This window comes from Schistocerca americana, chromosome 8 (genome assembly GCF_021461395.2).
Source record: "Schistocerca americana isolate TAMUIC-IGC-003095 chromosome 8, iqSchAmer2.1, whole genome shotgun sequence".
Lineage (NCBI taxonomy): Eukaryota > Metazoa > Arthropoda > Insecta > Orthoptera > Acrididae > Schistocerca > Schistocerca americana.
Window position 1 is genome coordinate 276,078,118 of NC_060126.1, and position 27,715 is coordinate 276,105,832.

The window sequence follows — 27,715 nt, forward strand, 5'->3', positions numbered from 1 at the left end:
AGCCTCATGCAGTTAGCTTCACCAATTTAAATTATACATTTACATGTAGTTTTTAGTTAAACACATACAGTTTTTAAGGAATTTGCAAATTGATGATTTTCATTACATAATTTACTTTATAGTATATTAAAAAAGGGCTGTGACTTACCAAACGGGAAAGTGCTGGTAGATAGGGGGGGGGGGGGGGGGCAAAAAAAAAAACACACACACACACACACACACACACACACACAAATATCAAGCTTTCGCAACCCACGGTTGTTTCATCAGGAAAGAGGGAAGGAGAGGGAAAGACGAAAGGATGTGGGTTTTAAGGGAGAGGGTAAGGAGTCATCCCAGTCCGCACATATACAGACACAAGCATTCATGTTTACATTATAGTATATATCATTACACATCTACATAACTATAAGTGAAAAATTTATCAAAAAACAAGGATGATGTGACTTACCAAACGAAAGCGCTGGCAGGTCGAAAGACACACAAACATACACACAAAATTCAAGCTTTCGCAACAAACTGTTGCCTCATCAGGAAAGAGGGAAGGAGAGGGAAAGACGAAAGGATGTGGGTTTTAAGGGAGAGGGTAAGGAGTCATTCCAATCCTGGGAGCGGAAAGACTTACCTTAGGGGGAAAAATGGACGGGTATACACTCGCATGGATATGTGTGTGTGTGCGAGTGTATACCCGTCCTTTTTTCCCCCTAAGGTAAGTCTTTCCGCTCCCGGGATTGGAATGACTCCTTACCCTCTCCCTTAAAACCCACATCCTTTCGTCTTTCCCTCTCCTTCCCTCTTTCCTGCAACAGTTTGTTGCAAAAGCTTGAATTTTGTGTGTATGTTTGTGTGTCTTTCGACCTGCCAGCGCTTTCGTTTGGTAAGTCACATCATCCTTGTTTTTTGATAAATTTTTCCCATGTGGAATGTTTCCCTCTATTATATTAACTATAAGTGAATAATTACACCATATCTTCCATTGTGTATCACCATATTAATTACAGAAGTACACACGCTTCCTTCCTGTTTCACATTATATGTGAGTATCTACATTTTACATGAATGAGAAAGTATATTATGATTACACACGTTATTTGAATAAATACACTCTAATTAGGATGTTTTCTGTTACGACTAGGAATAACACAATAAATGTATCACCTTTCTATGGTTTACTGATGCAACAGTGATACAAACAATTCTGTTACCAAGCACCAAGTTGTAAATGAACACTTCATGGAAAATTATTTAAATTGATGGTGATTACATCAACGTCCAGGAAGTGCAAGTGAAATGCAGAATTCTGGCAGAGATCACAAGTCTGTTGAGACACTAAGCCTAGTAAACAGTGAAGGGCCAAGTTGCAGTATAGCATTCAGATTCTAAGTCCAGAGCACAGCTGAATCCGCGTTAAACGGCAGGTCCACCGCAGCACAGCACATCCGAGTTGTAGAGTAGAAACATAACACAATGAGAACTGGATTGTGGACATTAGGAGCAATGTTAAATAAGGCTCCATAGTTAATGGAGCTGGTGGCTGGAGTCAGTGTATATTCTGGGCGGCCAATCGCTGAGTGTTATGGGTAGCCAATCTCTGTGTTTTGAAGTGTGCATATGTGAAGGTGGCCTGCGATATTAGCAGCAGGCCTCGCATGAACAAGTGCGGCCAATGATGCATTTCTTGACCGCACATCATGGATTGCGCCACTGCTTGGTGCGGGAATTTAATAGTGGCAGGTACCACACCCCTTCCCCTTGGGGAAGCAGGGAAGCATCTGTTGTGAATGAACGCCACATCCGTGGGGTCCTCGCCTGAGTCCTCAGCAGAGTTGGTGACTCAGGACCCCAGCTGCAGGGTGAAGGTTGAATGGTGTGGAACTCAGCAACGGAGCTGGTGGAGCAGGAGGAGCCAGTGGAATGTCTTCATCTTCATCCAGAATTACTTGTGTTTGGTGACTGGACAATGTCTCATAGTCTGAGAAAGGCAGTGGAAGTCTTGGGAGTTTGTCATTCAGGCCATCCATGAAGTTTGTGACTCCGGACTTGTTGACGTACCTCATCGCTACCGGTTGTGTCTGCAACCCGGGAACTGGTAATGGGAAAAGAATCTACAGCAGCCTCTGCTTCTTCATTGATGTGAAAACACGGAATTGCTTCTTTGTCAAACTCTGGCTTGAGTCCCCATGATAGCTGGGAGAGCGCATCAGTGTTGACATGCTCAGTCATGTTGCTGAAGTGAACCTCATACTGGTAGCATGCCAAAAATAAAGCCCAGTGCTGGAGACAGTAAGCAGTCCTGTCTGGAATCTTCGCTGCTGGACTGAATAAGGAGATTAGTGGTTTATGGTCTGTGATGAGGTGAAATTTTGGGCCATAAACAAAAATGTGGAATTTTTTTCATTTGAAGATGATAGCCAGTGCTTCTTTTCCTGTTTGGGGGTAACTGCACTGAGTGTCAGTCAATGTTTCTGATGCATAGGCCACAGGGTACTCAGAGCCATCTGCCTCCCTGTGTGCCAGGACTGCTCCGATGCCAGTATCAGATGCGTCCATTGCAGTAACTATCTGTTTTGTTGGATCAAAACGTGCGACGCAAAAGACAGTCACCAGCTGGGATTGCAACCTGTGGAAGGTGCACCCGCAAGCTGGTGTCCACTGGAAACACACTCCTTTTTTGCATAACTGGGACAAGGGGGTGGTTTCTGTTGCTGCTGCGGGTAAGAACTTACAGTAATACAATATCTTCCCCAGAAAGGAATGAAGTTGCTTAAGCACTGATGGTCTGGGAAGTTTGATTATGGCTTCAACATGTTTATCCAGAGGTCAAATGCCTGAGCTGGAAATGATGTGGCTGAGATATTCAATCTCAGGCTGGAGGCGCTGAATAAAGATTTCACTTTGTGAAGGTGTACCTACCAAACAAGTTCTCAGCGGAATCAAAGCCCGTGTGGCATGGTAAGTGTAAGAAACTGTTGATATTCTGCATCAAGGGTAAATTGGAGGTATGCATATGCTAAGTCTGTTTTAGAGAAGAAGCTTCCACCTTTCAATTTTGACAGTAAATCATCTGGCTTCAGAATAGGATATGTCTTAATCTCTGATTGGGCGTTGACAGTTACTTTAAAATCATCGCACAGGCGAATCTTCCCTGATGGCTTTAGCACTGTGACTAATGGGGTAGCCCACTGACTAGAAGGAATAGGTTCTAGAACCCCAATTGCAGTTAGGCAATCCAAATTTTCCTTTATTTGGTGTCTGAGAGCTGATGGAATGGTGCGGGCTCAAAACTACCGAGGCTGTGCATCATGTTTCAGTGCAATGTGCACCTCAAAATCCTTTGTGGTGCCAAGTTCTGGGGTGAACAGGTCCTCATAACCCTGGCAAAGTGTCTCTAGGTTTGAGTATAGAACATCTTTGGATACCAAATTCACAGAATCGTATATTGAAAATCCAAATTTCTGAAAAGACTTAAGTCCATACAAGTTCTCAGCAGAAGTCCAAACAAGTTCTCAGCGGAATCACTGTAAACAACTAAGAAGGTAATGTGGTGGGTAACATTATATGTCATTGGCAGTTGACTGGAATTGTTTGTTTATTATACCCCATTAGACATCTCTTCGTTTCTTGCAAGGGAGGAGCTCCAAGTATCAAATAGGTACCGTAATTCAAAATGCTCACAGCTGTGCCGGTGTCTAATTGTAATTGAACTGGTGTCTCTGTAATTTGCATTTCTATGAAAAGGTTATTGGAGGTCTCTTGGTGGTCTATAGTGGCTACCAGATTAACATCCATCTGTTGGGCAGGAGGCTGTCTTGCCTCATGGGACTTCTGGCATACAGAAGCAAAATGGCCATTGGCAGAACAATTTTGCCAATAGGCCCATCTCTTAGGACAGTCTTCACGTTGATTTTTTTTAAACAATCCAGACATGATGGCAATTGTTTCAGAATCCAAGACCGGTTTGATCAGCTCATGCGAGGTGGAGGACGATGTTGATTAGTAGTATGGCATCCCGCCTGGGTCTTCAAGTTGAAGTGCCTTGTGCTGGAAATCCCTGTCTGGCATACCCCGGATGATCATGTCCCTGAGTATTTCTTCTGCATATGACTCCTCACTTTTAGGGGAACAAAACAACATTTTTGCCCTAAACCTTTCAACTCTTCCCGTTCTCTATGAGTCTGGTCTGGCTGTTTCTTGCATTGATGAAATGCTACCCATGAGGAAATAACATGGGTAGGCCTCTGGTAATATTTAGTCAGCAACAAATGAATATTTGAAAAGGTTAGCTCTGAAGGCTTAGATAAGGGGGCCACTTTGCACAGTAACTGGTAAGCCTCAGGTTTTGACCAAGACATAAACAAAGATTTCACGAGCCTAGTGTCAGTTACCCTGAATGCATGGAAATGCCCCAGTGATCTTGATTCATAGGCTTCCCAATCCTCTAAAGCCTCATCAAAGGAAGGAAAAGCCAGCACTTGCTGTGTTGTTTGCGCCTGCAGTAAGCTTTGAAGAAGTGGCTGGAAGGTGTTCTGTAGCAGCTTCTGGTTCTCGTCCTACTGATGAATAAGTTGCAGGAGTAGAGCTTCCATTGTAGAGGGCTGCTGGCTCATCAGCATTTTATCATGTTATAACTAGGAATAACACAACAAATATATCACTCTTCTATGGATTATTGACACAACGCTGATATAAATACACACATCAAAAAATGTTTTGCACCACCTCGATTCCGAGAGTTCCGGAACAGGTACAGAAAATTGGAATAGAGATCAACATAAACATCATTTCTGCCCCTTTCATTGCTCATGAAAAACACACATTGCATGTTGTACCACCATACAGTGAGACATTCAGAGGTAATGGTTCAGATTTCTGTACACACCAGTACCTCTAATACCCAGTAGCACGTCCTCTTGCACTGATGCATGCCTCTATTCATCATGGCATACTAACCACAAGTTCATCAAGGCACTTTTGGTCCAGATTGTCCCACTCCTCAACGACGATTCGGCGTAGATCCCTCAGAGTGGTTGGTGGGTCACATTGTCCATAAACAGCCCTTTTAAATCAATTCCAGGCATGTTCGATAGGGTTCATGTCTGGAGAACATGCTGGCCACTCTATTCAAGCGATTTCATTATCCTAAAGGAAGTCATTCACAAGATGTGCACGATGGGGCCGACACTCATCTGTGAAGAGAACATGATGCCAATTCTGAGCGGTCCATTCAGCATGTTGTTGGGCCCATCTGTACCATGCTGCATGGTGTCGTTATTGCAAAGATGGACCTCACCATGGAGGTCAGGAGTGAAGTTGCGCATCATGCAGCCTATTGCGCACAATTTGAGTCATAACACGACTTCCTATGGCTGCACGAAAACCATTATTCAACATGGTAGCTTTGCTGTCAGGGTTCCTCAGCCATAATCCGTGGGTAGCAGTGATCCACTGGAGTAGTAGCCCTTGGGCAACCTGAGCAAGGCATCTCATTGACAGTTCCTGTCTCTCTGTATCCCCTCCATGTCCGAACAACATCACATTGGTTCACTCTGAGACGCCTGAACATTTCCCTTGTTGAGAGCCCTTCCTGGCACAAAGTAACAATTTGGACACAATCAAACTGTGGTATTGACCAATTAGGCTGGGCTGAACTACAGACAACATGAGCTGTGTACCTCCTTCCTGGTGGAATGACTGGAACTGATCGGCTTTTGGACACCCTGCGTCTAATAGGTGCTGCTTATGCGTGGTTGTTTACAGCTCTCAACAGCCAAAGGGACTGTGTCTGTGATACAATAGCCACAGTCAGTGTCTATCTTCAGGAGTTCAGGAACCGTGATGATGCAAAACTTTTTTTGATGTGTGTAATTCTGTTACCAAGTGCCAAGTTGTAGATAAACACTTTATGGAAAACTATATAAATTGATGGTGGTTGTACCAATGTCCAGGAAGTGCAAGTGAAGTGCAGAATTTGGGTGGAAATCACAATTCCATTGACATACTAAGTCTAGTAGACATTGAAGTCCAAGTTACAATATAGCATTCGGATTCCAAGTCCAGAGCGCAGTCAAATCAACATCATACAGCAGGTCCACCGCAGCATAGCGCTTCTGAGTTGTGGAGTAGAAATACAACATGATGAGAACTGGCTTGCAGACATCAGGAATGATGTTAAATAAAGCTCCATAGTTAATGGAGCTGGGTTGTTGTATATTCTAGGTGGCCAATCACTGTGTTTTGAGGTGAATGCGCTTGAAGGCGCCATGCGATGTTAGCATGGGGGCACCGACACAGATGAGCGCATCAACGATGTATTTCTTGGCCATGCTTAATGGAGTGCACCACTGCTTGGCATGAAGATTTAATGGTAGTGGTCACCACATTTTCCTTATTATACACGTCCTTCAAGTTACTTTGAAGGTATTCTTCACTTGAATAACTTGCCTTATTTTTAAACCATTCCTCTAATTCTAACTTAAACTTATTTAGAATAAGTATTTTTACTGATTATGACACTTGACAATAGAAGTATCTGACTTTTGCTGGAATGGGGCAGTGGAGTAACTCAGTGATGTCAGATAAAAATTTGCGCTAGAGTGGGATTCAAACCCAGATTTCCTGCTTTAGGCCACACACTAAAGGGAAATGTCCTTTGTCTATTATTCCTTTTTGCTCACAGCACTACTGTATTCCTATGAGTGGTCAGACATAATTGTGCATCTGCATTGAAAGATCATTATGCTATCAGGTGCATATAAATTAGTGTGGTGTCTGTTCCTTCGGACTTCCATGCATGGGCGGGGGCACTCCTCTGTAGTGTGTGGTATATGGAGATTTGGGTTGGATGGGACACATGCTCCAATAGCCAAAGTGTTTAAGGGAACCGCTCGTGTAAAATGGTCTTAAGTCTTATGTGTTTGCCTTTGGCAGATTTTAAAATGGTGCGCCTAGCATGCAGTTGTTTCTGGAACTATGAAAATGTCAATTTATTCTCAGAGTAAATTTCTATATATTTTTAAAAACACAGATGATGTGACTTACCGAACGAAAGTGCTGGCAGGTCGATAGACACACAAACAAACACAAACATACACATGAAATTCAAGCTTTCGCAACAAACTGTTGCCTCATCAGGAAAAAGGGAAGGAGAGGGAAAGACGAAAGGATGTGGGTTTTAAGGGAGAGGGTAAGGAGTCATTCCAATCCCGGGAGCGGAAAGACTTACCTTAGGGGGAAAAAAGGGGTATACACTCGCACACACACACACACATACACATGTGCGGATGGATATGTGTGTGTGCGAGTGTATACCCCTTTTTTCCCCCCTAAGGTAAGTCTTTCCACTCCCGGGATTGGAATGACTCCTTACCCTCTCCCTTAAAACCCACATCCTTTCGTCTTTCCCTCTCCTTCCCTTTTTCCTGATGAGGCAACAGTTTGTTGCGAAAGCTTGAATTTCATGTGTATGTTTGTGTGTCTATCGACCTGCCAGCACTTTTGTTCGGTAAGTCACATCATCTGTGTTTTTAGATATATTTTTCCCACGTGGAATGTTTCCCTCTATTATATTTCTATATATTTTCTTAGACATATATTAAGCACTTATACATATAGAGACTTGAGACTGTCATTATATTGAGTTGATTGAAATGTTTTTTACAGGATTCTCTAGGACCCAACCCTTGAATACATCTGATTACTTTGTCTGCCATAAGAATACACAGTTTGTACCTGATAAATTTCTCCATTATAGAACCCCATACTGCAGCTGTGACTGAGAAAACACATAGCAACAGATAACTAATAAATTTATAGTGCTAGAATTTCTTAGTTTATAAAGTAGATAAATCACACATGTAAGTTTACCTGTAATGCTCATCGCATGAGAGTCTGGTCTATTATGGGGTTCAACAGTTTGACGCTTTAACTCCCTTCCTTTCATGCCTCTAGACTAAAATAAATTTCTTTTGTTTTTGTTTTATTTACACTTATCTGATAAGCTTTATACCAGTGGCTGCTTTCTTCGAATAGTTCCGTACTTTTGTCTATTACTATCTGCATATTCTCACTGGATGAAGTCGTAGTCATACCATAAGCATATAGGACATTTTTGCAAGCCACATAGTTTGTGAAGCCATTAACATCAACATTGCAGAGAAATGGTCCAAGAGCATAGCACTGTGGGATTCCTCTCTTTATCTTCGTTGACCTAAAACCTAACTTAATTTAGTGGTTTATCTACAGTGTCATAGTATTCTCTTTTTTGTTTTTGCAATAATCTCATGTGATACAGAATCAAAAGCTTCACCAAGTCTATGAATGCGGCACAGGTGCCAGTTCCCTTTTCATAACCATTGTAAATTGGAGTTAACAGGCTTTAAATAGCTTTTATAGTTCATTGGTGTAGTCTAAATTCAAACGGTTTGTCATTCAGTACGTTGTTATTCTCAAAATACATCTGAATATGTATATGTATGTACTGGACACTTCGAGAACATATTTCCACAAAAGTGAATTATCATTTGGTGCTATCCTGCTCCTCTATTTTTCCCTCGTACACTTTCTCCATTGTCAGTTTTCGCTACTAACTGTGACACACACTGTATGCAAATCCTGCACTTGGGCACACCCCACAGCTTGGTGCGCTAAGTGTCTGCTGCTAATTATATGCCCTATGAAGTAATCTTAAAGTACTCCTTTCAGTTTGGAGCCCTAGTTTGGCGTCTCTAACACAGGTTACAGACATTTTGTTTAAGGCACCTTGGGAATACACATCTGAACATAGTATTCAGTTTCCTAAATGAATTCCAAGCCATTTTACCCTCCTATTTATTTCTTTAAGTGCCTATTGACTTGATGTTTTCATTTATCTGAGTAGTATAAATTGACTAACCATTACAATAACTTCTTCATTAATTGTTACTGTCTTGCTATCAGTGTACTGATTGTGCATTATTCTGGTTGTACTGTAATTCATCTTCAGCCCTTCTGTCATACTTGCTCTGTTCAATTCCTCTTCCTTTGCTGAATTGTTCTAGATTTCAAGCAAGTAAAAGAAAGATCTACACACTGAAGGTCATTCAGAGAAGATCAATTTTTGTTCATTCGTTATTCATCCCAGCTTATTGATTAGGATTCCTTTTCCAAGATAGCAGAAACTAGATTTGAAATGAATTCACCTTACCTAACTCCTTTCTCATTCCTATTTACTCTCTGGATGTAATTGAATGGAAGCTGTACCCTTATTCTACATACTCTCCAAAAAAAGGTGTAGGTGGGTTCTACCCTTTGGTTCTCAAATGGTGTGAGCACAGATTTTATTGTAACAGAGTCAAATGCTTTCTCGCAGTCTATAAAATGGTACCTGATATTTGCTACTCTCTCTGTAATTTTGCTGACAACCTGTTGATATACCCACTCTAAAGTCAGCTTGTTTCTCTTCCATCACTAAAGTCTGAAGGATTTTACCAGACAATTAGTAATTATTTTTGTAAAAATCTTATTTTATGTACAAAGGACTAATGGACTTGTAGTTCTTTACATCTTCCCAGCTCCCTTTCTTGTGAAGTATAATAATTAAAGAATTGTTCCAACTGTTAGGTATCATATCCTTGTGCAAATATAATGAGAACAACTGGGTGCATTTTGCTTCACCTTTCACATGATTCTGTCATTTCTTTTATTATTCCATCATTCCCATTGATCTCTTTCTATACAACTAACTGCTACTTCTTGTGGTAGAACTTCAACAGTGCGCCCAGTCTCACACTATAATCTTTGTGTTCATTTCCTTACTTGTACTATATAGATAACGGTACCTTCAGTATGGTCTCCAGTTTTGTTATAACAGTATGGCACATCTCATGTCTTCTTTGTCACTTACCTTGTTTCCTGAAATTATGTTTCCTTTGTTCCTCTTTGCTTTTGCAACATATCTGTTTCCAGTTTAATATTTGTCAAAGCTGCATTTCTCATATTTAGCTCTTTAGTTTCTCCGTTCTCTAGAGCCCGAAATGCACTTGTTAATTGTAATTGGCTTCAATGCTTGTGGCGTACTAATAGGTGAACAGCATTTGAGTCTTATAACTATAAGCGCAACACTGTTTTGAAAGAAAAAGTTGTTCTGCCAATTATATTCATCACTTTTATATATTATAATAGATTTGACTTATTATGGAAAGGCTAGTTGCTCTTCACCATATAGTGGAGATGCTAAGTAGCAGATAGCCACAACAAAAAGACTATCTTCCTGTTGTGTATCTATGACCTAGCATCTCTGCTATGTTAGTTTTTTAAAAGTCATGCACTTCAGAACAGTTTGCAGAATACTTATCTAGATTTTTTTTCAACATCTATGTGAGGGAATTTACAGCCAATACCTGTCTCTATGAGTCAAAATTTTTAGTACTGCCGGTAGACACATATAGAAGTCCACAAACTATTCTGGCTTATGAAAATATTAGTTTCCTCCACAGAAAGAAGTAGGTATAGTTTAGGGAAGGTTAAAAATCAAGGACAAGTCACTCAGACCCCAACCCAGCCCTCTCTCCTCTCCAAGGAAGGAACTATAGTTCTGAACACCAGGGTAGTTTCATATACTTTTATCAGTGTTTATTAGCAGTATCAAAAGTTTTGCATCTTGGAGGTAAGTAATGACCAGAAATTCAGTGTCATAATTTTATAGTTTGCTCAGGTGACTTTTCCTTTTGATACAGTTCCTTAAAAGTCAACATTTCCACTAACCATTGTATGTATTTTCCTTTTTTCAGAATGCTGGAGCAAACTTTTACATAGTTGGCAGAGATCCAGCTGGCATGCCTCATCCAGAGCGTGAAAAAGGAGACCTGTACGATGCAACACATGGAGCTCGTGTGCTGCGTATGGCTCCTGGGCTGTCTGCACTTGAAATAATACCTTTCAGAGTAGCTGCATATGACAAGAAAGCTGGACGCATGGCGTTCTTTGAACCTCAGCGTAAAGAGGACTTTGAGTTCATCTCAGGAACAAAGATGAGAGGTAAATGATATCCAGTTTAAGTATTAAGAGTATCAGCTTTTTATTGCCTCACTCCTTTTTTCTATATTGTTTGTTGTTCCATTTAGCAAGTGTCACCACAAATCTAAATGTTTTGTATTTGATTACAAACCTAGTGTTTGATTCCTGGTCAGTGATATATGTTTATGGCACTTACACAGGCAGGGAGGACATTTATCAACTCAGCATTGAAAGACTGTATCTTAGATGAAAAGATGCACTTATTTATCAGCATAGTCTCATACAGGTCATTTCATCATGGAGTAGATTCCATCTCTGAAATTTGATTCTGGCTGAGTCATTATCTGAATGCTGCCTCACCAGTAGCTGTGTGATTAAATATGGACGTGTATTTTCTGTTAAAGTAATTTCATATTTTGCATATGTAGCTGACTGTGTTAGGCAGTCTAATAAAAGGAAAAATTATGCCACTTAACCCTCCTACTACCAGAATTTTTTTGTTACACTGAGTGGGGTAAATAGCACCTCAAGTAATTAACCCAGGATATATTGGCAGAATTTTATTTATTTTAATGAATTTACATAAAAGCATACATTACTGATTAAAACCAGGTGAGCCGGCCGCAGTGGCCATGCGGTTCTAGGCGCTTCAGTCTGGAACCGCGCGACCGCTACGGTCGCAGGTTCGAATCCTGCCTCAGGCATGGATGTGTGTGATGTCCTTAGGTTAGTTAGGTTTAATTAGTTCTAAGTTCTAGGGGACTGATGACCTCAGATGTTAAGTCCCATAGTGCTCAGAGCCATTTGAACCATTTTTGAAACCAGGTGAACTACGTGCATCAGCACTTACACGTCTTGTCTTAATCCTTGATCTCATAGATGCTTACATTTAAAACAAAGCAACTCTTTACATTTAAAACAAAGAATCTCTGAATGTTGTTTACAGACAAAAGAAAGCATCTTATGCACGTTTCTGAATGTTTCCTATCCACTGAACATTCGCGTGGGGAGCACCGTCCATGTTTTGCCCCTTTGTGCACTTCTGCTGAAGGAGGAGGACGAGGAAGAGAAGTTTTGCTGCGCCGACTTCTGTTTTTCTGTACTAGACTTTTTTCCAGTTCCAGAAGAAATTCTCTTCTTCTGTAATTGGTTTTTCTTATTCCAGTCAGGATTTAAGTCCAGCCAAATTATGAAAGCATTTAGGGCCCTATTATCCAAAATATTATAAAAAATAACCATGGTTCATCTTCTTGTCATACATTTTGTGGCGTAGGTCCTGACTAACTTGCTAATTGTGTTTACACCTGATTTAGTTGCATTATAGTCTAGAATTATAATAGGTTTTGCTACATCACTGTCACCTATTTCCTCTCTGAAATGCATAATACTGAGCAATGTCACTATCTTCCCCTTTTTTGGACAATAGGAGACAATTGTGGCTGATGCCTGGATTCCAAAAAGACATGGAGCTACAGTTTTTCCTCTTGCTTCTATAAATTCTGTAGGTAGTTCATGATGACTTTTTCTTAGCATTCCTAACAGTGTCATTTGTTTTCATTCTAGTTCCTTTACCAACTCCAAACTTGTAAAGAAATTATCTTTTGTGATATTTCTACCACTCTGGATAAATGTCCTGTCAATTCTAACACTACTCTTTTTCCCTGATTTATTTCTCTAGGTTGGCCTTCGCCCTTTCCTGTGTACACCTGCACGTGTGTGACGTAGTAATTAGTGCTGTCACATGCAGCCCATATCTTTATACCATACTTTCCAGGTTTTGAGGGGATGTACTGGCGAAATGGACACTTACTCCTAAAAGTTGCCAATTGTTCATCAACTGTAGTATTCTTATGTGGTTCATATGCATCATTTAATGTGCATAACCACTGTTCAAATAAATCCCTTATAGGAGCCAATTTATCAGGGCTACGATTCTGTTGCTGGTGCTGAGCATCATCAAACCGAATACAGCGTGATATTTCTGTAAAGCAGTTCCTACATATATAACTATTGAAAATAGGTCAGCCATGCTCTTTGTTTCATAAATTCACTATGCCCTCATTGTTACCTTTGTACACTCCTGCAAGAATAAGCAGGCCAAGAAAGCATTCGAATTCTTCTCTATCAATATCTATCTGTCCACTTGTTGCTGAAAGTAATGCTACCTTCTTTGTTGGTCCACTTCAGAATTATCTGGAAAATGCTGGACTTCATAAATAATTCAAATGCTGACTGCACAGTATTTATGTTCCTTACAGTACACCTCATGGCACTTGGAGCCATCTTCAGTATATTTTGTGCTGGCTGTCTCCCATGTAATCTAACAGGATTTTTCCCCATGTTTCATTTCCATTTCTTGACCTGAAAAAAATGGGATTATTATTTTACATATATACTTACAAATTATTAGTAGTACTACTATTAAAGTTTTTGCAGACCTATGGTAGATTATGCATACTTACTTGAAAACATTCTGATCTGAGATGCCAGCAACTTCAGGAAGTAGAGTTTCCAAATCTCCATCTTCATCAGAATCTTCAGTTGATTTTAACCTCCAGAAATCATAGCATAAATTTCTTCATCGTCATCAGATGGCATATCTCCTAATTCCTCTTCTTCATTGAAAATTGCTTGTATTTCAGCACTACTCAAATGTTTTCTAGTCATAATGTAGTACATGCACACACTGAGGCAAGAAATGGCAACAATGGGTATAAATAATAAGTGGGAAATGTTAGTTTTGTTGTTGCAGGTGTTTCGTCTAACATCTGCTCAACGTAACATTCGCCGTACTGTTTTCATAATGTTACATTCAAGAAACAAAACAAAAATTTTAGATTGGGGTCATGCTGATTTCAGTTGTACTCAGTGCATAGCTGATGAATAAATTTTAATATGTTGTAAATGTAAAACTGAACAATGTCATTGCATACAAGCATCTTAGAGAGACAAAGTCAAATTTTGAAAATAATCGTTTTGAAAACAAGGGAGATATTTTACTTCAAAGTGTGCTTATGGGGTCATATTGACCCCAGTGGCACTAGGAGGGTTACTAACTGTAGAAGGTCTACTAACTATTATAACTTATTTCAGTACATGCAGTTGTGATCACATTAAAATTGTTTATTTTTTGATGATCAGTTTTGAGCTTCTCACTGCTGTTCTCCATGCCTGTACAGACAGACCTGCTCCATGCCAATAGTTCCTATGATCATCAAGGAGTGTAAGATCTGAGGATAATCTCTGAGAAGATCAAAATCAAACATCTAAAAAAAGAAATAAACAACTTAAATGTGATCACAACTGTGTTTACTGAAGTAAGTTGTAATATCATAAAATTGCTGTTTTCTCTATAACAATGTTCCAAAAATTTTTGTCTGCTAAGTATGGTGAATAAAGTAGATGTTCTGACAGTTTTTACTTCAAATTCCTCAATTTCCCATTTGTCAAAAAACTTTTGAATGCAGTTATGTTGTCCTGATGAATGGTGACATACTTCCTTTTCTTTTTGGAATCCAGACCTCTTCTTACAATTTTTTTTTCTCCGGTTATTGCATTGAAAAGAACTGTGCAATATTTGTCAGTTAATGTTTGTTCCTCTTGCATTGTTACCAATAAGATGAATTAATTTTGCAGTTCAGATAGCACTAACTATGGACATAACCATCCTGGCACATCTACTTTGAATTTCTCATCCGATAGTCCTACATTGTGCTTTTTACTTATGTCTGCATCTGTAACTGCAAGGGAAGTATGCTCACATTTAATTACAGTATCATGTTTCATAACTGTTGAACTTGAACGAACCGAGTTGTAAATTTTACTAACTTTGGATTACAGACTTTTAAGAGTTGCCGAGGGGCTAAGTAGATAAGCTTGTTATAAGGTAACCATATCCAGAGCTCTCATGTTTGGGTGTAAAATAAGTTTGAAGATTGGATCAATTTCAAATTTCTGGCTTCACAATAAGCACGCAGAGGGACAATGTGTTGGGAATGGACGACTGCGTAGATTATCTTCAACCAGAAAGATTCCCAATAATGAGTAATGAAATGATATTTATTAAATATGAAGAAATGTTGTTGTTGTTGTTGTTGTTGTCTTCAGTCCTGAGACTGGTTTGATGCAGCTCTCGATGCTACTCTATCCTGTGCAAGCTTCTTCATCTCCCAGAACTTACTGCAACCTACATCCTTCTGAATCTGCTTAGGGTATTCATCTCATGGTCTCCCTCTACGATTTTTACCCTCCACACTGCCCTCCAGTACTAAATTGGTGATCCCTTGATGCCTCAGAACATGTCCTACCAACCGGTCCCTTCTTCTTGTCAAGTTGTGCCACAAACTCCTCTTCTCCCCAATTCTATTCAATACCTCCTCATTAGTTATGTGATCTACCCATCTAATCTTCAGCATTCTTCTGTAGCACCACATTTCGAAAGCTTCTATTCTCTTCTTGTCCAAACTATTTATCGTCCATGTTTCACTTCCATACATGGCTACACTCAATACAAATACTTTCAGAAATGAATTCCTAACACTTAAATCTATACTCAATGTTAACAAATTTCTCTTCTTCAGAAACGCTTCCCTTGCCATTGCCAGTCTACATTTTATATCCTCTCTACTTCGAAGATCATCAGTTATTTTGCTCACCAAATAGCAAAACTCCTTTACTACTTTAAGTGTCTTATTTCCTAATCTAATTCCCTCAGCATCACCCGACTTAATTCAACTACATTCCATTATCCTTGTTTTGCTTTTGTTGATGTTCATCTTATATCCTCATTTCAAGACACTGTCTATTCCGTTCAATTGCTGTTCCAAGTCCTTTGCTGTTTCTGACAGAATAACAATGTCATCGGCGAACCTCAACGTTTTTATTTCTTCTCCATGGACTTCAATACCTACTCCGAATTTTTCTTTTGTTTCCTTCACTGCTTGCTCAATAAACAGTTTGAATAACAATGGGGACAGGCTACAACCCTGCCTCACTCCCTTCCCAACCACTGCTTCCCTTTCATGCTCCTCGACTCTATAACTGCCATCTGGTTTCTGTACAAATTGTAAATAGCCTTTCGCTCCCTGTATTTTACCTCTGCCGCCTTTAGAATTTGAAAGAGAGTGTTCCAGTCAACATTGTCAAAAGCTTTCCCTACATCTACAAATGCTAGAAATGTAGGTTTGCCTTTCCTTAATCTATTTTCTAAGATAAGTTGTAGGGCCAGTATTGCCTCACGTGTTCCAACACTTCTGCGGAATCCAAATTGATCTTCGCCGAGGTTGGCTTCTACCAGTTTTTCCATTTGCCTGTAAAGAATTCGCGTTAGTATTTTGCAGCTGTGACTTACTAAACTGATAGTTCGGTAATTTTCACATCTGTCAACACCTGCTTTCTGTGGGATTGGAATTATTATATTCTTCTTGAAGTCTGAGGGTATTTCGCCTGCCTCATACATCTTGCTCACCAGATGGTAGAGTTTTGTCAGGACTCGCTCTCCCAAGGCCATCAGTAGCTCCAATGGAATGTTGTCTACTCCCGGGGCCTTGTTTCGACTCAGGTCTTTCAGTGCTCTGTCAAACTCTCCACGCAGTATCGTATCTCCCATTTCATCTTCATCTACATCCTCTTCCATTTCCATAATATTGTCCTTAAGAACATCACCCTTATATAGTCCCTCTATATACTCCTTCCACCTTTCTGCTTTCCCTTCTTTGCTTAGAACTGGGTTTCCATCTGAGCTCTTGATATTCATACAAGTGGCTCTCTTTTCGCCAAAGGTCTCTTTAATTTTCTTGTAGGCAGTATCTATCTTACCCCTAGTGAGATAAGCCTCTACATCCTTACATTTGTCCTCTGCTTAGCCATTTTGCACTTCCTGTCGATCTCATTTTTGAGATGTTTGTATTCCTTTTTGCCTGCTTCATTTACTGCGTTTTATATTTTCTCCTTTCATCAATTAAATTCAATATTTCTTCTGTTACCTAAGGATTTCTACTAGCCCTCGTCTTTTTACCTACTCGATCCTCTGCTGGCTTCACTACTTCATCCCTCAAAGCTACCCATTCTTCTTCTACTGTATTTCTTTCCCCCATTCCTGTCAATTGTTCCCTTATGCTCTCCCTGAAACTCTGTACAACCTCTGGTTTAGTCAGTTTATCCAGGTCCCATCTCCTTAAATTCCCACCTTTTTGCAGTTTCTTTAGTTTTAATCTACAGTTCATAACCAATAGATTGTGGTCAGAGTCCACATCTGCCCCTGGAAATGTCTTACAATTTAAAACCTGGTTCCTAAATCTCTGTCTTACCATTATATAATCTACCTGATACCTTCTAGTATCACCAGGATTCTTCCATGTATACAACCTTCTTTTATGATTCTCGAACCAAGTGTTAGCTATGATTAAGTTATGCTCTGTGCAAAATACTACCAGGCGGCTTCCTCTTTCGTTTCTTAGCCCCTATCCATATTCACTCACTATGCTTCCTTCTCTCCCTTTTCCTACTCTCGAATTCCAGTCACCCATGACTATTAAATTTTCGTCTCCCTTCATGACCTGAATAATTTCTTTTATCTCATCATACATTTCATCAATTTCTTCATCATCTGCAGAGCTAGTTGGCATATGAAATACTCAACTTAAACTGTGCTTCTACTTGTGAAATGTCCATCACAATTAGACATTTGAAATTATTACAAGTTCTCTAAAATATTACAGTCCTGTCGCTGTGCCTCTTGTTGATGCCTATAGAGACTCCAGAGCTGGCATAAGATGCCTATGGACACTAAGTCTCGGAGATGATGGATGACTCGGCAGTAACTCGAGACTGTACACGACTCAGTGCACTGAAGAGAACGGTCTGCTGTAGCTTAGTGCTCCGGTATTTAATGGGGTGTGATGCCCTTGGGTTGGCAACTGTGGGCCCTGACATGCTGCCAACCCATACAGCTGCTATGCTACAAGTGTTTTGAGCATGACTTATCAATTGTTATGCAGTACTCTCTGGAATCGTGAGTACCATCACCACACAATGAGCTCAGACCTGTGTGTTCCACAGGAGCCCATGGCATGGGCAGTCTAACGGCTTTGGATGACAGTTTAAGAGCAAAGTAAATATACTAACTTCCACTTCTTGTACGAGATGGCGTACTTGACATTCTCGGCTGACCTTCCTTGCTGGCTAGCCTGCTGCTGCAAATTCTCTTTCAATTATTCTCCAAAGTATGCTGCTAGGTACAGGAATCTCTTAAGACTCTTTCTACTTATAAAAATAAGTAGACATACAAAGTTTCATTTGCTTCAACTAACAATGTATATTTGAACTTCAGACATATTACAAATCCCACTCTTCACAAAAATATATACTGTTTAGTATGTCTCTCATGTCTCCAAACTTTAGAAACAAACTAATTTACATATAAGAGAAAGTTGGCTTAAACACCATGTCCAGTCTCAACATGAATCAGGATACATGTCTTCCCTTCAACAAGGCTAAGACAAGAGTTTTTCCTCAAGATTACCTTCTCAACTGTTCTCGTTATTATAACAATGGTCACTGACATAATTAGCACAGAATAACATAGAAGCTCCATGGTTTTTCTGTTCACTTTCACTAAAACTTCCATGGATCGCCCGACAAGTACTTGTCATTGCCGTTCGACTGCCGCGTCTACATTCTTCTCCCGACCGAATCTCAAACCTGCACACACAAACATGTGACACACAGTAGATAGGATTCTATCATCCCACACTCACTTCTGAAATACTGTGTGTTCGAGATGGTAAAAGGCTGAGCAGTTGTAGAATTTACACAGAAATTCTCAAAACACTACAGCAGTGTTTTGAATACTCATCGTCGGCTTCTCTTCTAAATGATGAAGGGTGTGACCTTGAAAATTGAGAATGTGGCACGCCTGTGGCGCACCACAACCAATCCTGCTAGTTGTGAATGTACCAGCTTCTTGCAGATGATTTTGTACGTGATATCATAACTACAACAGGGGCTGATGATGACACCTTCTTTTCAGTTTTTAGGCTTACTCTGAATCAGGAGATTTGAAAGTGATCTGATCTTCAAACTTGTTTTATATACAAACGGTAGATTTTTGGGCATAGGTTTCTTGTCAGAACTTTTATCTATTAAGTCCCCTTTACAATCCCTACAAGCTCGTAATAGGAATTGTGAAACACCCTATGTAAACAAAAGTATTCTGCAGATTGATATATTTCTGTTCACACACGTAACACATAAATTTAGAAAATAGTTATTTTAGCATGTAACAATTCACTATTGCATTGACACTATTCTTGACTTATTGGTGTCCATAAATGATGTTATTGCAATTTTAAATCATTCACATTCACTATAGAAGTCTGAGGTTGTATCTTTCTTGATTTTCTGAGCCAAGCAAATTTTTGGTTTTTGCAGTTTGAAATAAAAATAAATCAACACACATCCTGTAAATTTTCTTCATTTATTTCTGCCAAACAAAGTTGCAACTTGTCATCTCCACCACAAACCACAAGTCGACAGTTCTCCTATTACTGCTACTGCTTTGACCTAACACTGACCCTCATGTAAAATTCTTACAGTATTTGCAATTTACAGTACTGCTGTATTAATGCCTTTCTCTTAATTTACACATGATGATGATGATGATGTTTGGCTTGTGGGGCACTCAACTTGCACTGTCATCAGCACCCATACAAATTCCCAATCTGTACACAGTCCAATCTAATCATTCCCATGAATGATGATGCAGTGATGAGGACAACACAAACACCCATTCCCCAGGCAGAGAAAATCCCCAACCACGTCGGGAATTGAACCCGGGACCTTGTGATCCAGATGTAGCAATGCTAACCAATAGACCACGAGCTGCGTACTAATTTACACTGTACTACTATTTGTGCATCTCAGTCTATTACATTACAAGATCAAGTTGACAACAAATGTTACTGTGCTCACCATAGTATATGTGATCGTTACTAGCCCTATGAAGAAAAACAAAGATCTGAAAGCCTGGAATACATCATTACTTTTCGGGTACCCGTCCACTATATGCTCTGTCATGTTAATGAGTGGTAGTTTGTCCACTTTTTCATTATTTACATTCCATTCAGAATTGCCCTGATCACTGTAAATTCATTTTTATGTTTTGCATTTTTATGTTCCTACTTGATATCATCTGGGTGGGGACCAGAGCCTTGGTAAATTCAAGAAGCAATATCATTCTCATCAAGCTGTTAGTTTGAATGAGTATTTTATTAAGTCCACATCTACATCTACAGCTATGCTCTGCAAACCACCAAGAGATGCTCAGCAGAGACTATGTCCCATTGTATCAGTTATTAGGGTTTCTTCCTATTCCATTTAGAATGATTGTTTGAATGCCTCTGTGTGTGCAGTAATTGTTCTAATCTTATTCTCACAATCCCTATGTGAGTGATACATAGGGTATTATAGTATATTTCTAGAGTCACCATTTACAGCTTATTCTTGAAATTTTGTTAATAGAATTTCTTGGAGTAGTCTTCCAGTTCATTTTCTTAGTTTCCCTGTGACACTCTCCCATGGATTAAACAAACATGTGACCATTCATGCTACCCTTCCCTATATGCATTCAATATACCCTGTTAGTCCTATTTGGTACATATCCAATACACTTGAGCAATGTTCTATGGTGGGTCACACAAATGATTTAGCAATGTTCTAGGTTGGGTCACACAAATGATTTGTAAGCAATGTCCTTTGTAGAGTGATTGCTCTTCCCCAATAAACTGAAGTCTGCCACCTCCGTTATCCATGACTGAGCCTATGTGTTCATTCCATTTTGTATCCCTACGGAGTGTTACACCCAGGTGTTTGTATGAGATGGCCAAATCCAACAGTGACTCATTGATATTATAGTTACAGGACATTATGATTTTTCGTTTTGTGAATTGCACCATTTTACATTTCTGAGCATTTAAATCAAACTGCCAATCTCTGCATCATTTTGAAATCCTTCCGAGATCTGGCTGAATGTTTAAGCAGCTTCTCTGATGTAATACTTCATCATAGATAACTGCATCCTTTCAAGATCTGGCTGAATATTTATGCAGCTTTTCTGATGTAATAATTCATCATAGATAACTGCATCATCTGCAAAAAGCTTGATGTTACCATTAAGATTGTCTGTGAGGTCATTAATACACAGTGTCTGCCAGAAAAACTTATACACACTTTAAGGAATGAAAAGTATTACTTATGTGTTTATTTTACATTTAATAATTGATCACATGTTTTACAACCTTCAATTTAGCACATGGTTAATTTAAATGTTTAAAATGTTCACCAGTGGTGGTTATACACATAAAAGAACAACAAGCGGTCGTAATCTCCTGGCGAAGTTCCTCCAGCAAGTGTGGCTTACATCAATGGACATTATCTTTCACAGTTCCCCGCAAGTAAAAGTCGATAAGTGTTAGATCTGGTGACTGTGGAGGAAACTCAATGGGCCCTCTTTGTCCAATCCAATGCCCCGGAAAACTCGTACAGCTAGGTGGTAGTGTTGGTGGTGCCCCATCCTGTTGGTAGAAGACTTCTTCATCAGCTCCATAAAGCACACATATATCTGGCAAAACTGATGTGTGTGTAACATTTCCAGGTACACTTCTCTAGTGACAGTAGCATCAAAGAAAAAGGGTCCTACTAAGCTCCTAGATGATAGTCCACACCACACTTGAACCCCTGATAGACTGACCACTTTATCCACATAAACATGTAGATTTAGCAGTGCCCAGTACACACTGTTATGCTGATTCACGGTTCCATTAAGTTTAAATTGTGCCTCGTCACTCCACACTACCTTTGACACAAATTGTTCATCATTGGTTACCATTTGCTCACACCATTTGCAAAATTGCAATCAGTGATGAGGATCATCATCATTAATTATGTGCAGTAATCATGGAATGTAAACTTTCCACTTTGCAGCTTTCAGAATTCTTCGTACACTTGTACTACTAACCCCCACTTCACGTGCTCATTGCATAGAAGACTTTTGAGGAGAATTAACAAACATTTCCAAAACGAGAGCCAACGAAGCAGGACTTCTAACTGTACACTGTCTTCCTGATCTTCCTTTGTGAATATCACAAATCATTCCATGCAATTCAAACTTGTTAATGATGTGCTTAATTGTTAGTCGGGTTAGTGGTTCTGTTTCAAACTCCCACCTCCACTGACATTGCACTTCGATGGCATTATCAAACTTGAAAAACCACTTCCCAATAATTTTTGTTGCTCAAATGTCAAGCATGCTCCAGCCATTTTGTTTTCTCAATACTGAGATGAAAGTACTAATATCTGTTGAGCCAAAGACCATTCTACAACACACTCTTAATTGAAATTGAACGACAATATCGATATCTCGATAGAGCCTGACAAAGATTGTATACATTGTTCGGGCAGAGTCTGTACAACATGAACACCAAGGGACCCAACACACTTCCCTGGGGTACACATTAAGTTACTTCTACATCTGACAATGACTCTCCATCCAAGATAACATGCTGTTTCATCCCTACCAAAATGTCCTCAATCCAGTCACAAATTTCACTTGATACCCTATATGATCGAACTTTTGACAATAAGTGTAGATGTCGTACTGAGTCCAATGTTTATTGGAAATCAAGAAATACTGCAACTGCCTGATTGCCTTGATCCAAAGCTTTCAGTATGTCATGTGAGAAAAGAAATGCAAGTTGGGTTTCACTTTATCAATGTTTTTGGAAACAATGCTGGCTGGCATTGAAAAGATCATTTGTTCAAAATACCTCATTATGTTTGAGCTCAGAATATGTTCTAAGGTTCCACAAAAAATTGTTGTAAAGGATACTGGACAGATGTTTTATGGATCATTTCTACTACCCTTCTTGTAGATGGGTGTTACCTGTGATTTCTTCCAAAGACTGGCCTCAGGTTTTTAAGGGATGTATGATACATTGTAATAATCAGATGGGCTAACTCAGCCACAAATGCAATGTAGAATCTGATAGGGATTTCATCATGTCCTGGTGCTTTGTTCAGTCTGAATGATTTCAGCTGTTTCTCAACACTGCTGACACTAATACTTATTTCATTCATCTTTCCAGTGGCACGAGGATTAAATCTGGGCAATTCTCCTGGGTTTTCCTCTGTAAAGAAACATTTTAAAACCAAGTTAAGCATTTCAGCTTTTGTTGTGTTACCTTCAGTTTCAGCTACTGTCTTATTCACTAGGGACTGCACACTACCTTTGGTGACCCTAACGGCCTTTACATATGACCGGAATTTCATTGGGTTCTGTGAAAGATCATTTGACATTATTTTGCTATGGCAGACACTGAAGGCATTACACGTTGCTCTCTTGACAGGCCAAACATGTTTCATTCAGCATCTCTCAATCTATAGCCTTATGCTTTGTTTTACACCTATTATGAAATAATCTCCACTTCTTTAGAAATTTACTTACAGTGACTGTATACCATGGAGGTTCCCTCCCATTATGGACTGTTCTATTGGGGACATATCTATCCAGTGCGGGGTCAACTATTCTTTTAAACTTGAGCCACAGTTCCTCTACATGCTTTTTCCCTGTGCTGAAAGTTTCAAGTTCCTCATTGATATATGATACTATTGCTTTTTTATCTAGCTTACTGAACATAGAACATAGATGAATACACTAAGCAGATTCAGAAGGATATAGGTTGCAGTAAGTACTGGGAGATGAAGAAGCTTGCACAGGATAGAGTAGCAAGGAGAGGTGCATCAAACCAGACTCAGGACTGAAGACCACAACAACAACAACAACAACATACTGAACATATTTATATGCTAGGCTTAGTTGTCCTTCGTACTTTGGTAATCATTGTAGCCACAACTGCATCATGGTCACTGATACCAGTTTCAAAGTGGACATGCTCAAAGAGATCAGGTCTGTTTGTTGCCATTAGATACAATATGTTTCCATAATGGAGTTCCAAATTTTCTGTTCTAGCTAGGTTTCAGAGAAGGCATTTGAGTGTGTGCTCATTTTCAAGAAGACCTACAAATTTATAACATTATAATACATTTACAGTGAATGGCAGTAAAAAAGACATAAAAGGGTCTACATCCAATTTGGTGTTAGAGACTTTTGACTTCCATGTAGTTATGATGTGAAATTATGTTTTTAGCTGTAAGTGAAAATGGGTGCTTGTTTGAGATTGGCCATAACACTTAATAATGTACTCATTTAAAATAACTGGCTAATGAGAATGATGATGTTCTTTGTATCTTATCTAATTTGTTCTTTGCTTTTGCCTACCTTTATTCTTTCCAGCACCATCTGTATTTATCTCAACTACATTTCTGTTTTCAGTCTCTTCATATCTTCATGCATTTTTTAGCTCTTCCTTCGGTGCTTTTAACTTTTCATATTTGCAGATCTGTTCTTTTGCTGGCATGTCATTTTTCACTTTTCTCTCATCCTGTGTGGTACAGATACATTTTTTCTGTCGTTACAGGTTTGGCTCGTTCTGGACAGCTTCCACCAGATGGGTTTATGGCCCCAAAAGCATGGAAAGTTTTGTCAGGATATTACCAGTCACTTCAGAGCAAGTAATGGGTGTTCTGTTGTGCAGAACTGTAGCTGTTGCTTGAAGAAAGAATTAATGCTTCAATTCTAAATTAAGTACTTGAGCTACAGTATTACTGTGATAGTACAATGCTGGCTGTTTCAGTCAGCTGCAAAAATGTATGACTAAGGATCTTTTGCATTCAGAAACATTGTGGAAACCACATGTATGTAAATATTGTTAACTGGAGTAGAGCCCTAATATTCCCTTAAAGTCACAAACGTCTTACAATGACTGCACATTATTATTTTTTAATGTTAAATGTAAAAAGAGCATTCCAAACACATGTGTTTCTGCAAGTAAGATATTCACTGTATCTTAAAATGAAAATATGCATTTTACCTTTAACTGTAACATTACCAATTTTAAGTTACTTGGTAAGTATGTTACTTGTCAAGTCTGTATTTCAAAACAAGTTGCATTTAGCTGTAAAGCTCACAGAACAATTGTTATTCATTGAGCGACTGTGGGATGTTGCTACTGCATTGTTTCATGTACCTGAAAGGATATGAAATACTGAGGTAAGAGAAGAAAAGGGCAGGCAATGTATCTGGGACAGATAACCTCAATATCTATGAGTGGTTTGCGCTGATTCTCAGAAGATTTTCTTTTCTGTGAAGCATTACAGTATATCTCCACACTGCTGCTGAAGGGAAGAAGGGGGCACATATACTCACCAGATTTTTATTGTACATTCCAAAGAGCTGTATCATATGATATCTGTTAGTTAAGAAAAATTAACTTTGCACTTCTCAGCTTATATGTCTGTACAATTGCATCTGCCATGAAGGAAGGATGACATCTGTATTAACAATGTGAATTATGGTGCTATGTGCTGTTTGTATATTTTATGTAATTTTTAATCCTCCCCACTGCGTGCAATACATGCCATTTCAAATTAAATTATGACTTGTGTTATATTTGTTATTTCAGAATACATGTTATTGTCAAAAATGGTGTAGTGCCTTTTACAAAAATATTATCAATAAAAGAATTTATAGAAATCTGTTAATTTTTTCTTCTAATGTTCTGTTGTTGCAGAGGACGTATGTGACCATCAACTTTCAGATAAAATACATGTGCCTCCTAGTTGAATCCAGTAGACTGTGATAAACATACTGACCTGAATACCACATATGATATTCTAAAGGTGCTGAATTACTTTCAATCCATCAAAAGAAATGAACACTTAATCTATCTACCCTGTGTGACAATAAATGATCATATAGTGTGAAAGGATAAAGAGGAACAGTTGTCATGGAATGAGGGAATGGTAAATTGTGCGTAGAAAGGAGTGTGTTGTATCTGACACTTGAATTCTTGAACTGTCTATGCTACATTTGGCATCATATCATGTAAGTGACAGAGAGAGATAATTTCACTGCAGCAAGAACAGGGTCAAGAATTTCAGTAGAATGAAAAACCACCAAAAGTTGCAAATTTCACTTTTTTATTTACTTGATGGCTATTTTATGGCGGGACCCATTTTCAAACCATCATAAGAGTTCAAATACCACGAAAAAAAAAAACACATTTTATGAAGCGCAAGTTAAAGCACATACAGATAACTCGTTGTACTGATTAACAGAAATTTCTGACCTATAATTACTCCAGTATGCTGGAAGTTTATCAAGAATTTCAATTGTTCTGAGATGCTTCTACAACCAAGAAATGAATACATTACTATTGAAAATGCAGTAAGAAAACTCAAACTTAATAGACAATTTTCTAAAGGAGATATAATAGTCGATTCAAGCCACAACACAATGTCATGGAGAAGGAGAAGGAGAGACAGAGAGTGTGTGTGTGTGTGTGTGTGTGTGAGAGAGAGAGAGAGAGAGAGAGAGAGAGAGAGAGAGAGAGAGAGAAGTATATACTGATCACAAAAGTCACACAGTGTGAAGCATGTACATCAGTTGTACTTCCATTGTGGTCTGTAGGTATGTCGTCGTTTTGAACGTCACACTGCACTGCAGTTCTGTAACGGTGACCTGCATGATAACAATGGTTCAGCTTAACTGTTGTCTCTGCTGTCCAGGTTGGCTATCTATCATAGGTTTTTGTTGTAGCCTGAGTAGTCTTAGTTTCCCTGAACCACACTGAGTATTCAGAAGTAGTTGCCTACAATAGACTTAAGAACTTTGTAAGGAACAATGTAGTAGTAGCGTTTGCTTCAGTGTTCCTACTTGTGGGTTGATACTGTTGTGTTATTACTTAAAATGTGAGTTTCACAGGGTAGGAGTTCCTAGTGTAACTTCCATGTATAGAGTTTATTATAAGTGGATTGTGTGGTATGTCAGTTAACATTATGTCAAAAACAGCAAAATATCCATGTTGCCAGTGAACTCAGAGCAATTATCAGGTAGGAATGCTACAAGACACATGCTATGATTTGGTGTGGGTACTTTACTTCTGGTATTCAATTTACTTAGCCGTAAAGAATTTAAAGTTACAATATGTTACCAGTGATGGCCATGATAAGGAGCTTTCGGGGTTCCCAAAGAATTTGCAGCTACCATGTAAGAACTCATAATTTGTTGCTGAGAAGTGTCTGAGTAATTGAGGATAGGGATGGTGTAATAACTTCAAGTTGAACAAATATATTTCAAGGAAGACGCAATACATGAAAGTCACAGATCAAGTAAACAGAGTAAGACATGTGTACACTTTAACAGTCAAATCATAACTGAGTCCAAGTCTAGCGGCCGCTGGCTGGCTGGCCGCTTAGGTGGCGCTGCTGCTGCGTGGCTGGCAGACAGCGCCGCATGTGGAGGACGAGCGTAACTGCGCGGCAGCGCTTTGAAAGATCGGCGAGTCACAACACCTTCCCCCCCCCCCCCCCCTGCCCCCCCCCTTTGAATTTTTTGCACAGATCTTGATGGAGGTGGCCTGTAGATTGCTAACGTCCATAGGTGTTGTTTGACTGACTGTAAAATCTCAAGGAGGAGGCTTCCCGTACGAACGGAAGTGTCCCCGATGATAACGAGTCGAGATGACAGGAGACGTGGGGGTCGAATCTGCTGGGGCCCTGTGCACTAATCTGCCCGTTGCGGCAAGTCCGGTTGTTATAACAGGAGACA

At 39.4% G+C, this 27,715-nt stretch overlaps 1 protein-coding gene across 7 annotated transcripts in view; it reads left to right on the top strand.

Moving 5' to 3' along the window:
- Positions 1 to 25,639, top strand: part of LOC124545815 (bifunctional 3'-phosphoadenosine 5'-phosphosulfate synthase) — a 361,076-nt gene extending 335,437 nt beyond the window's left edge. For all 7 annotated transcript variants that reach the window (XM_047124762.1, XM_047124764.1, XM_047124766.1 and 4 more), the window contains 2 exons: positions 10,767 to 11,013; positions 24,525 to 25,639. In XM_047124762.1, coding sequence (XP_046980718.1) covers positions 10,767 to 11,013; positions 24,525 to 24,622 — 345 coding nt within the window. In that variant the 3' untranslated portion in view covers positions 24,623 to 25,639. The remainder of the gene's footprint in view (positions 1 to 10,766; positions 11,014 to 24,524) is intronic.
- Positions 25,640 to 27,715: the final 2,076 nt, after the last annotated feature.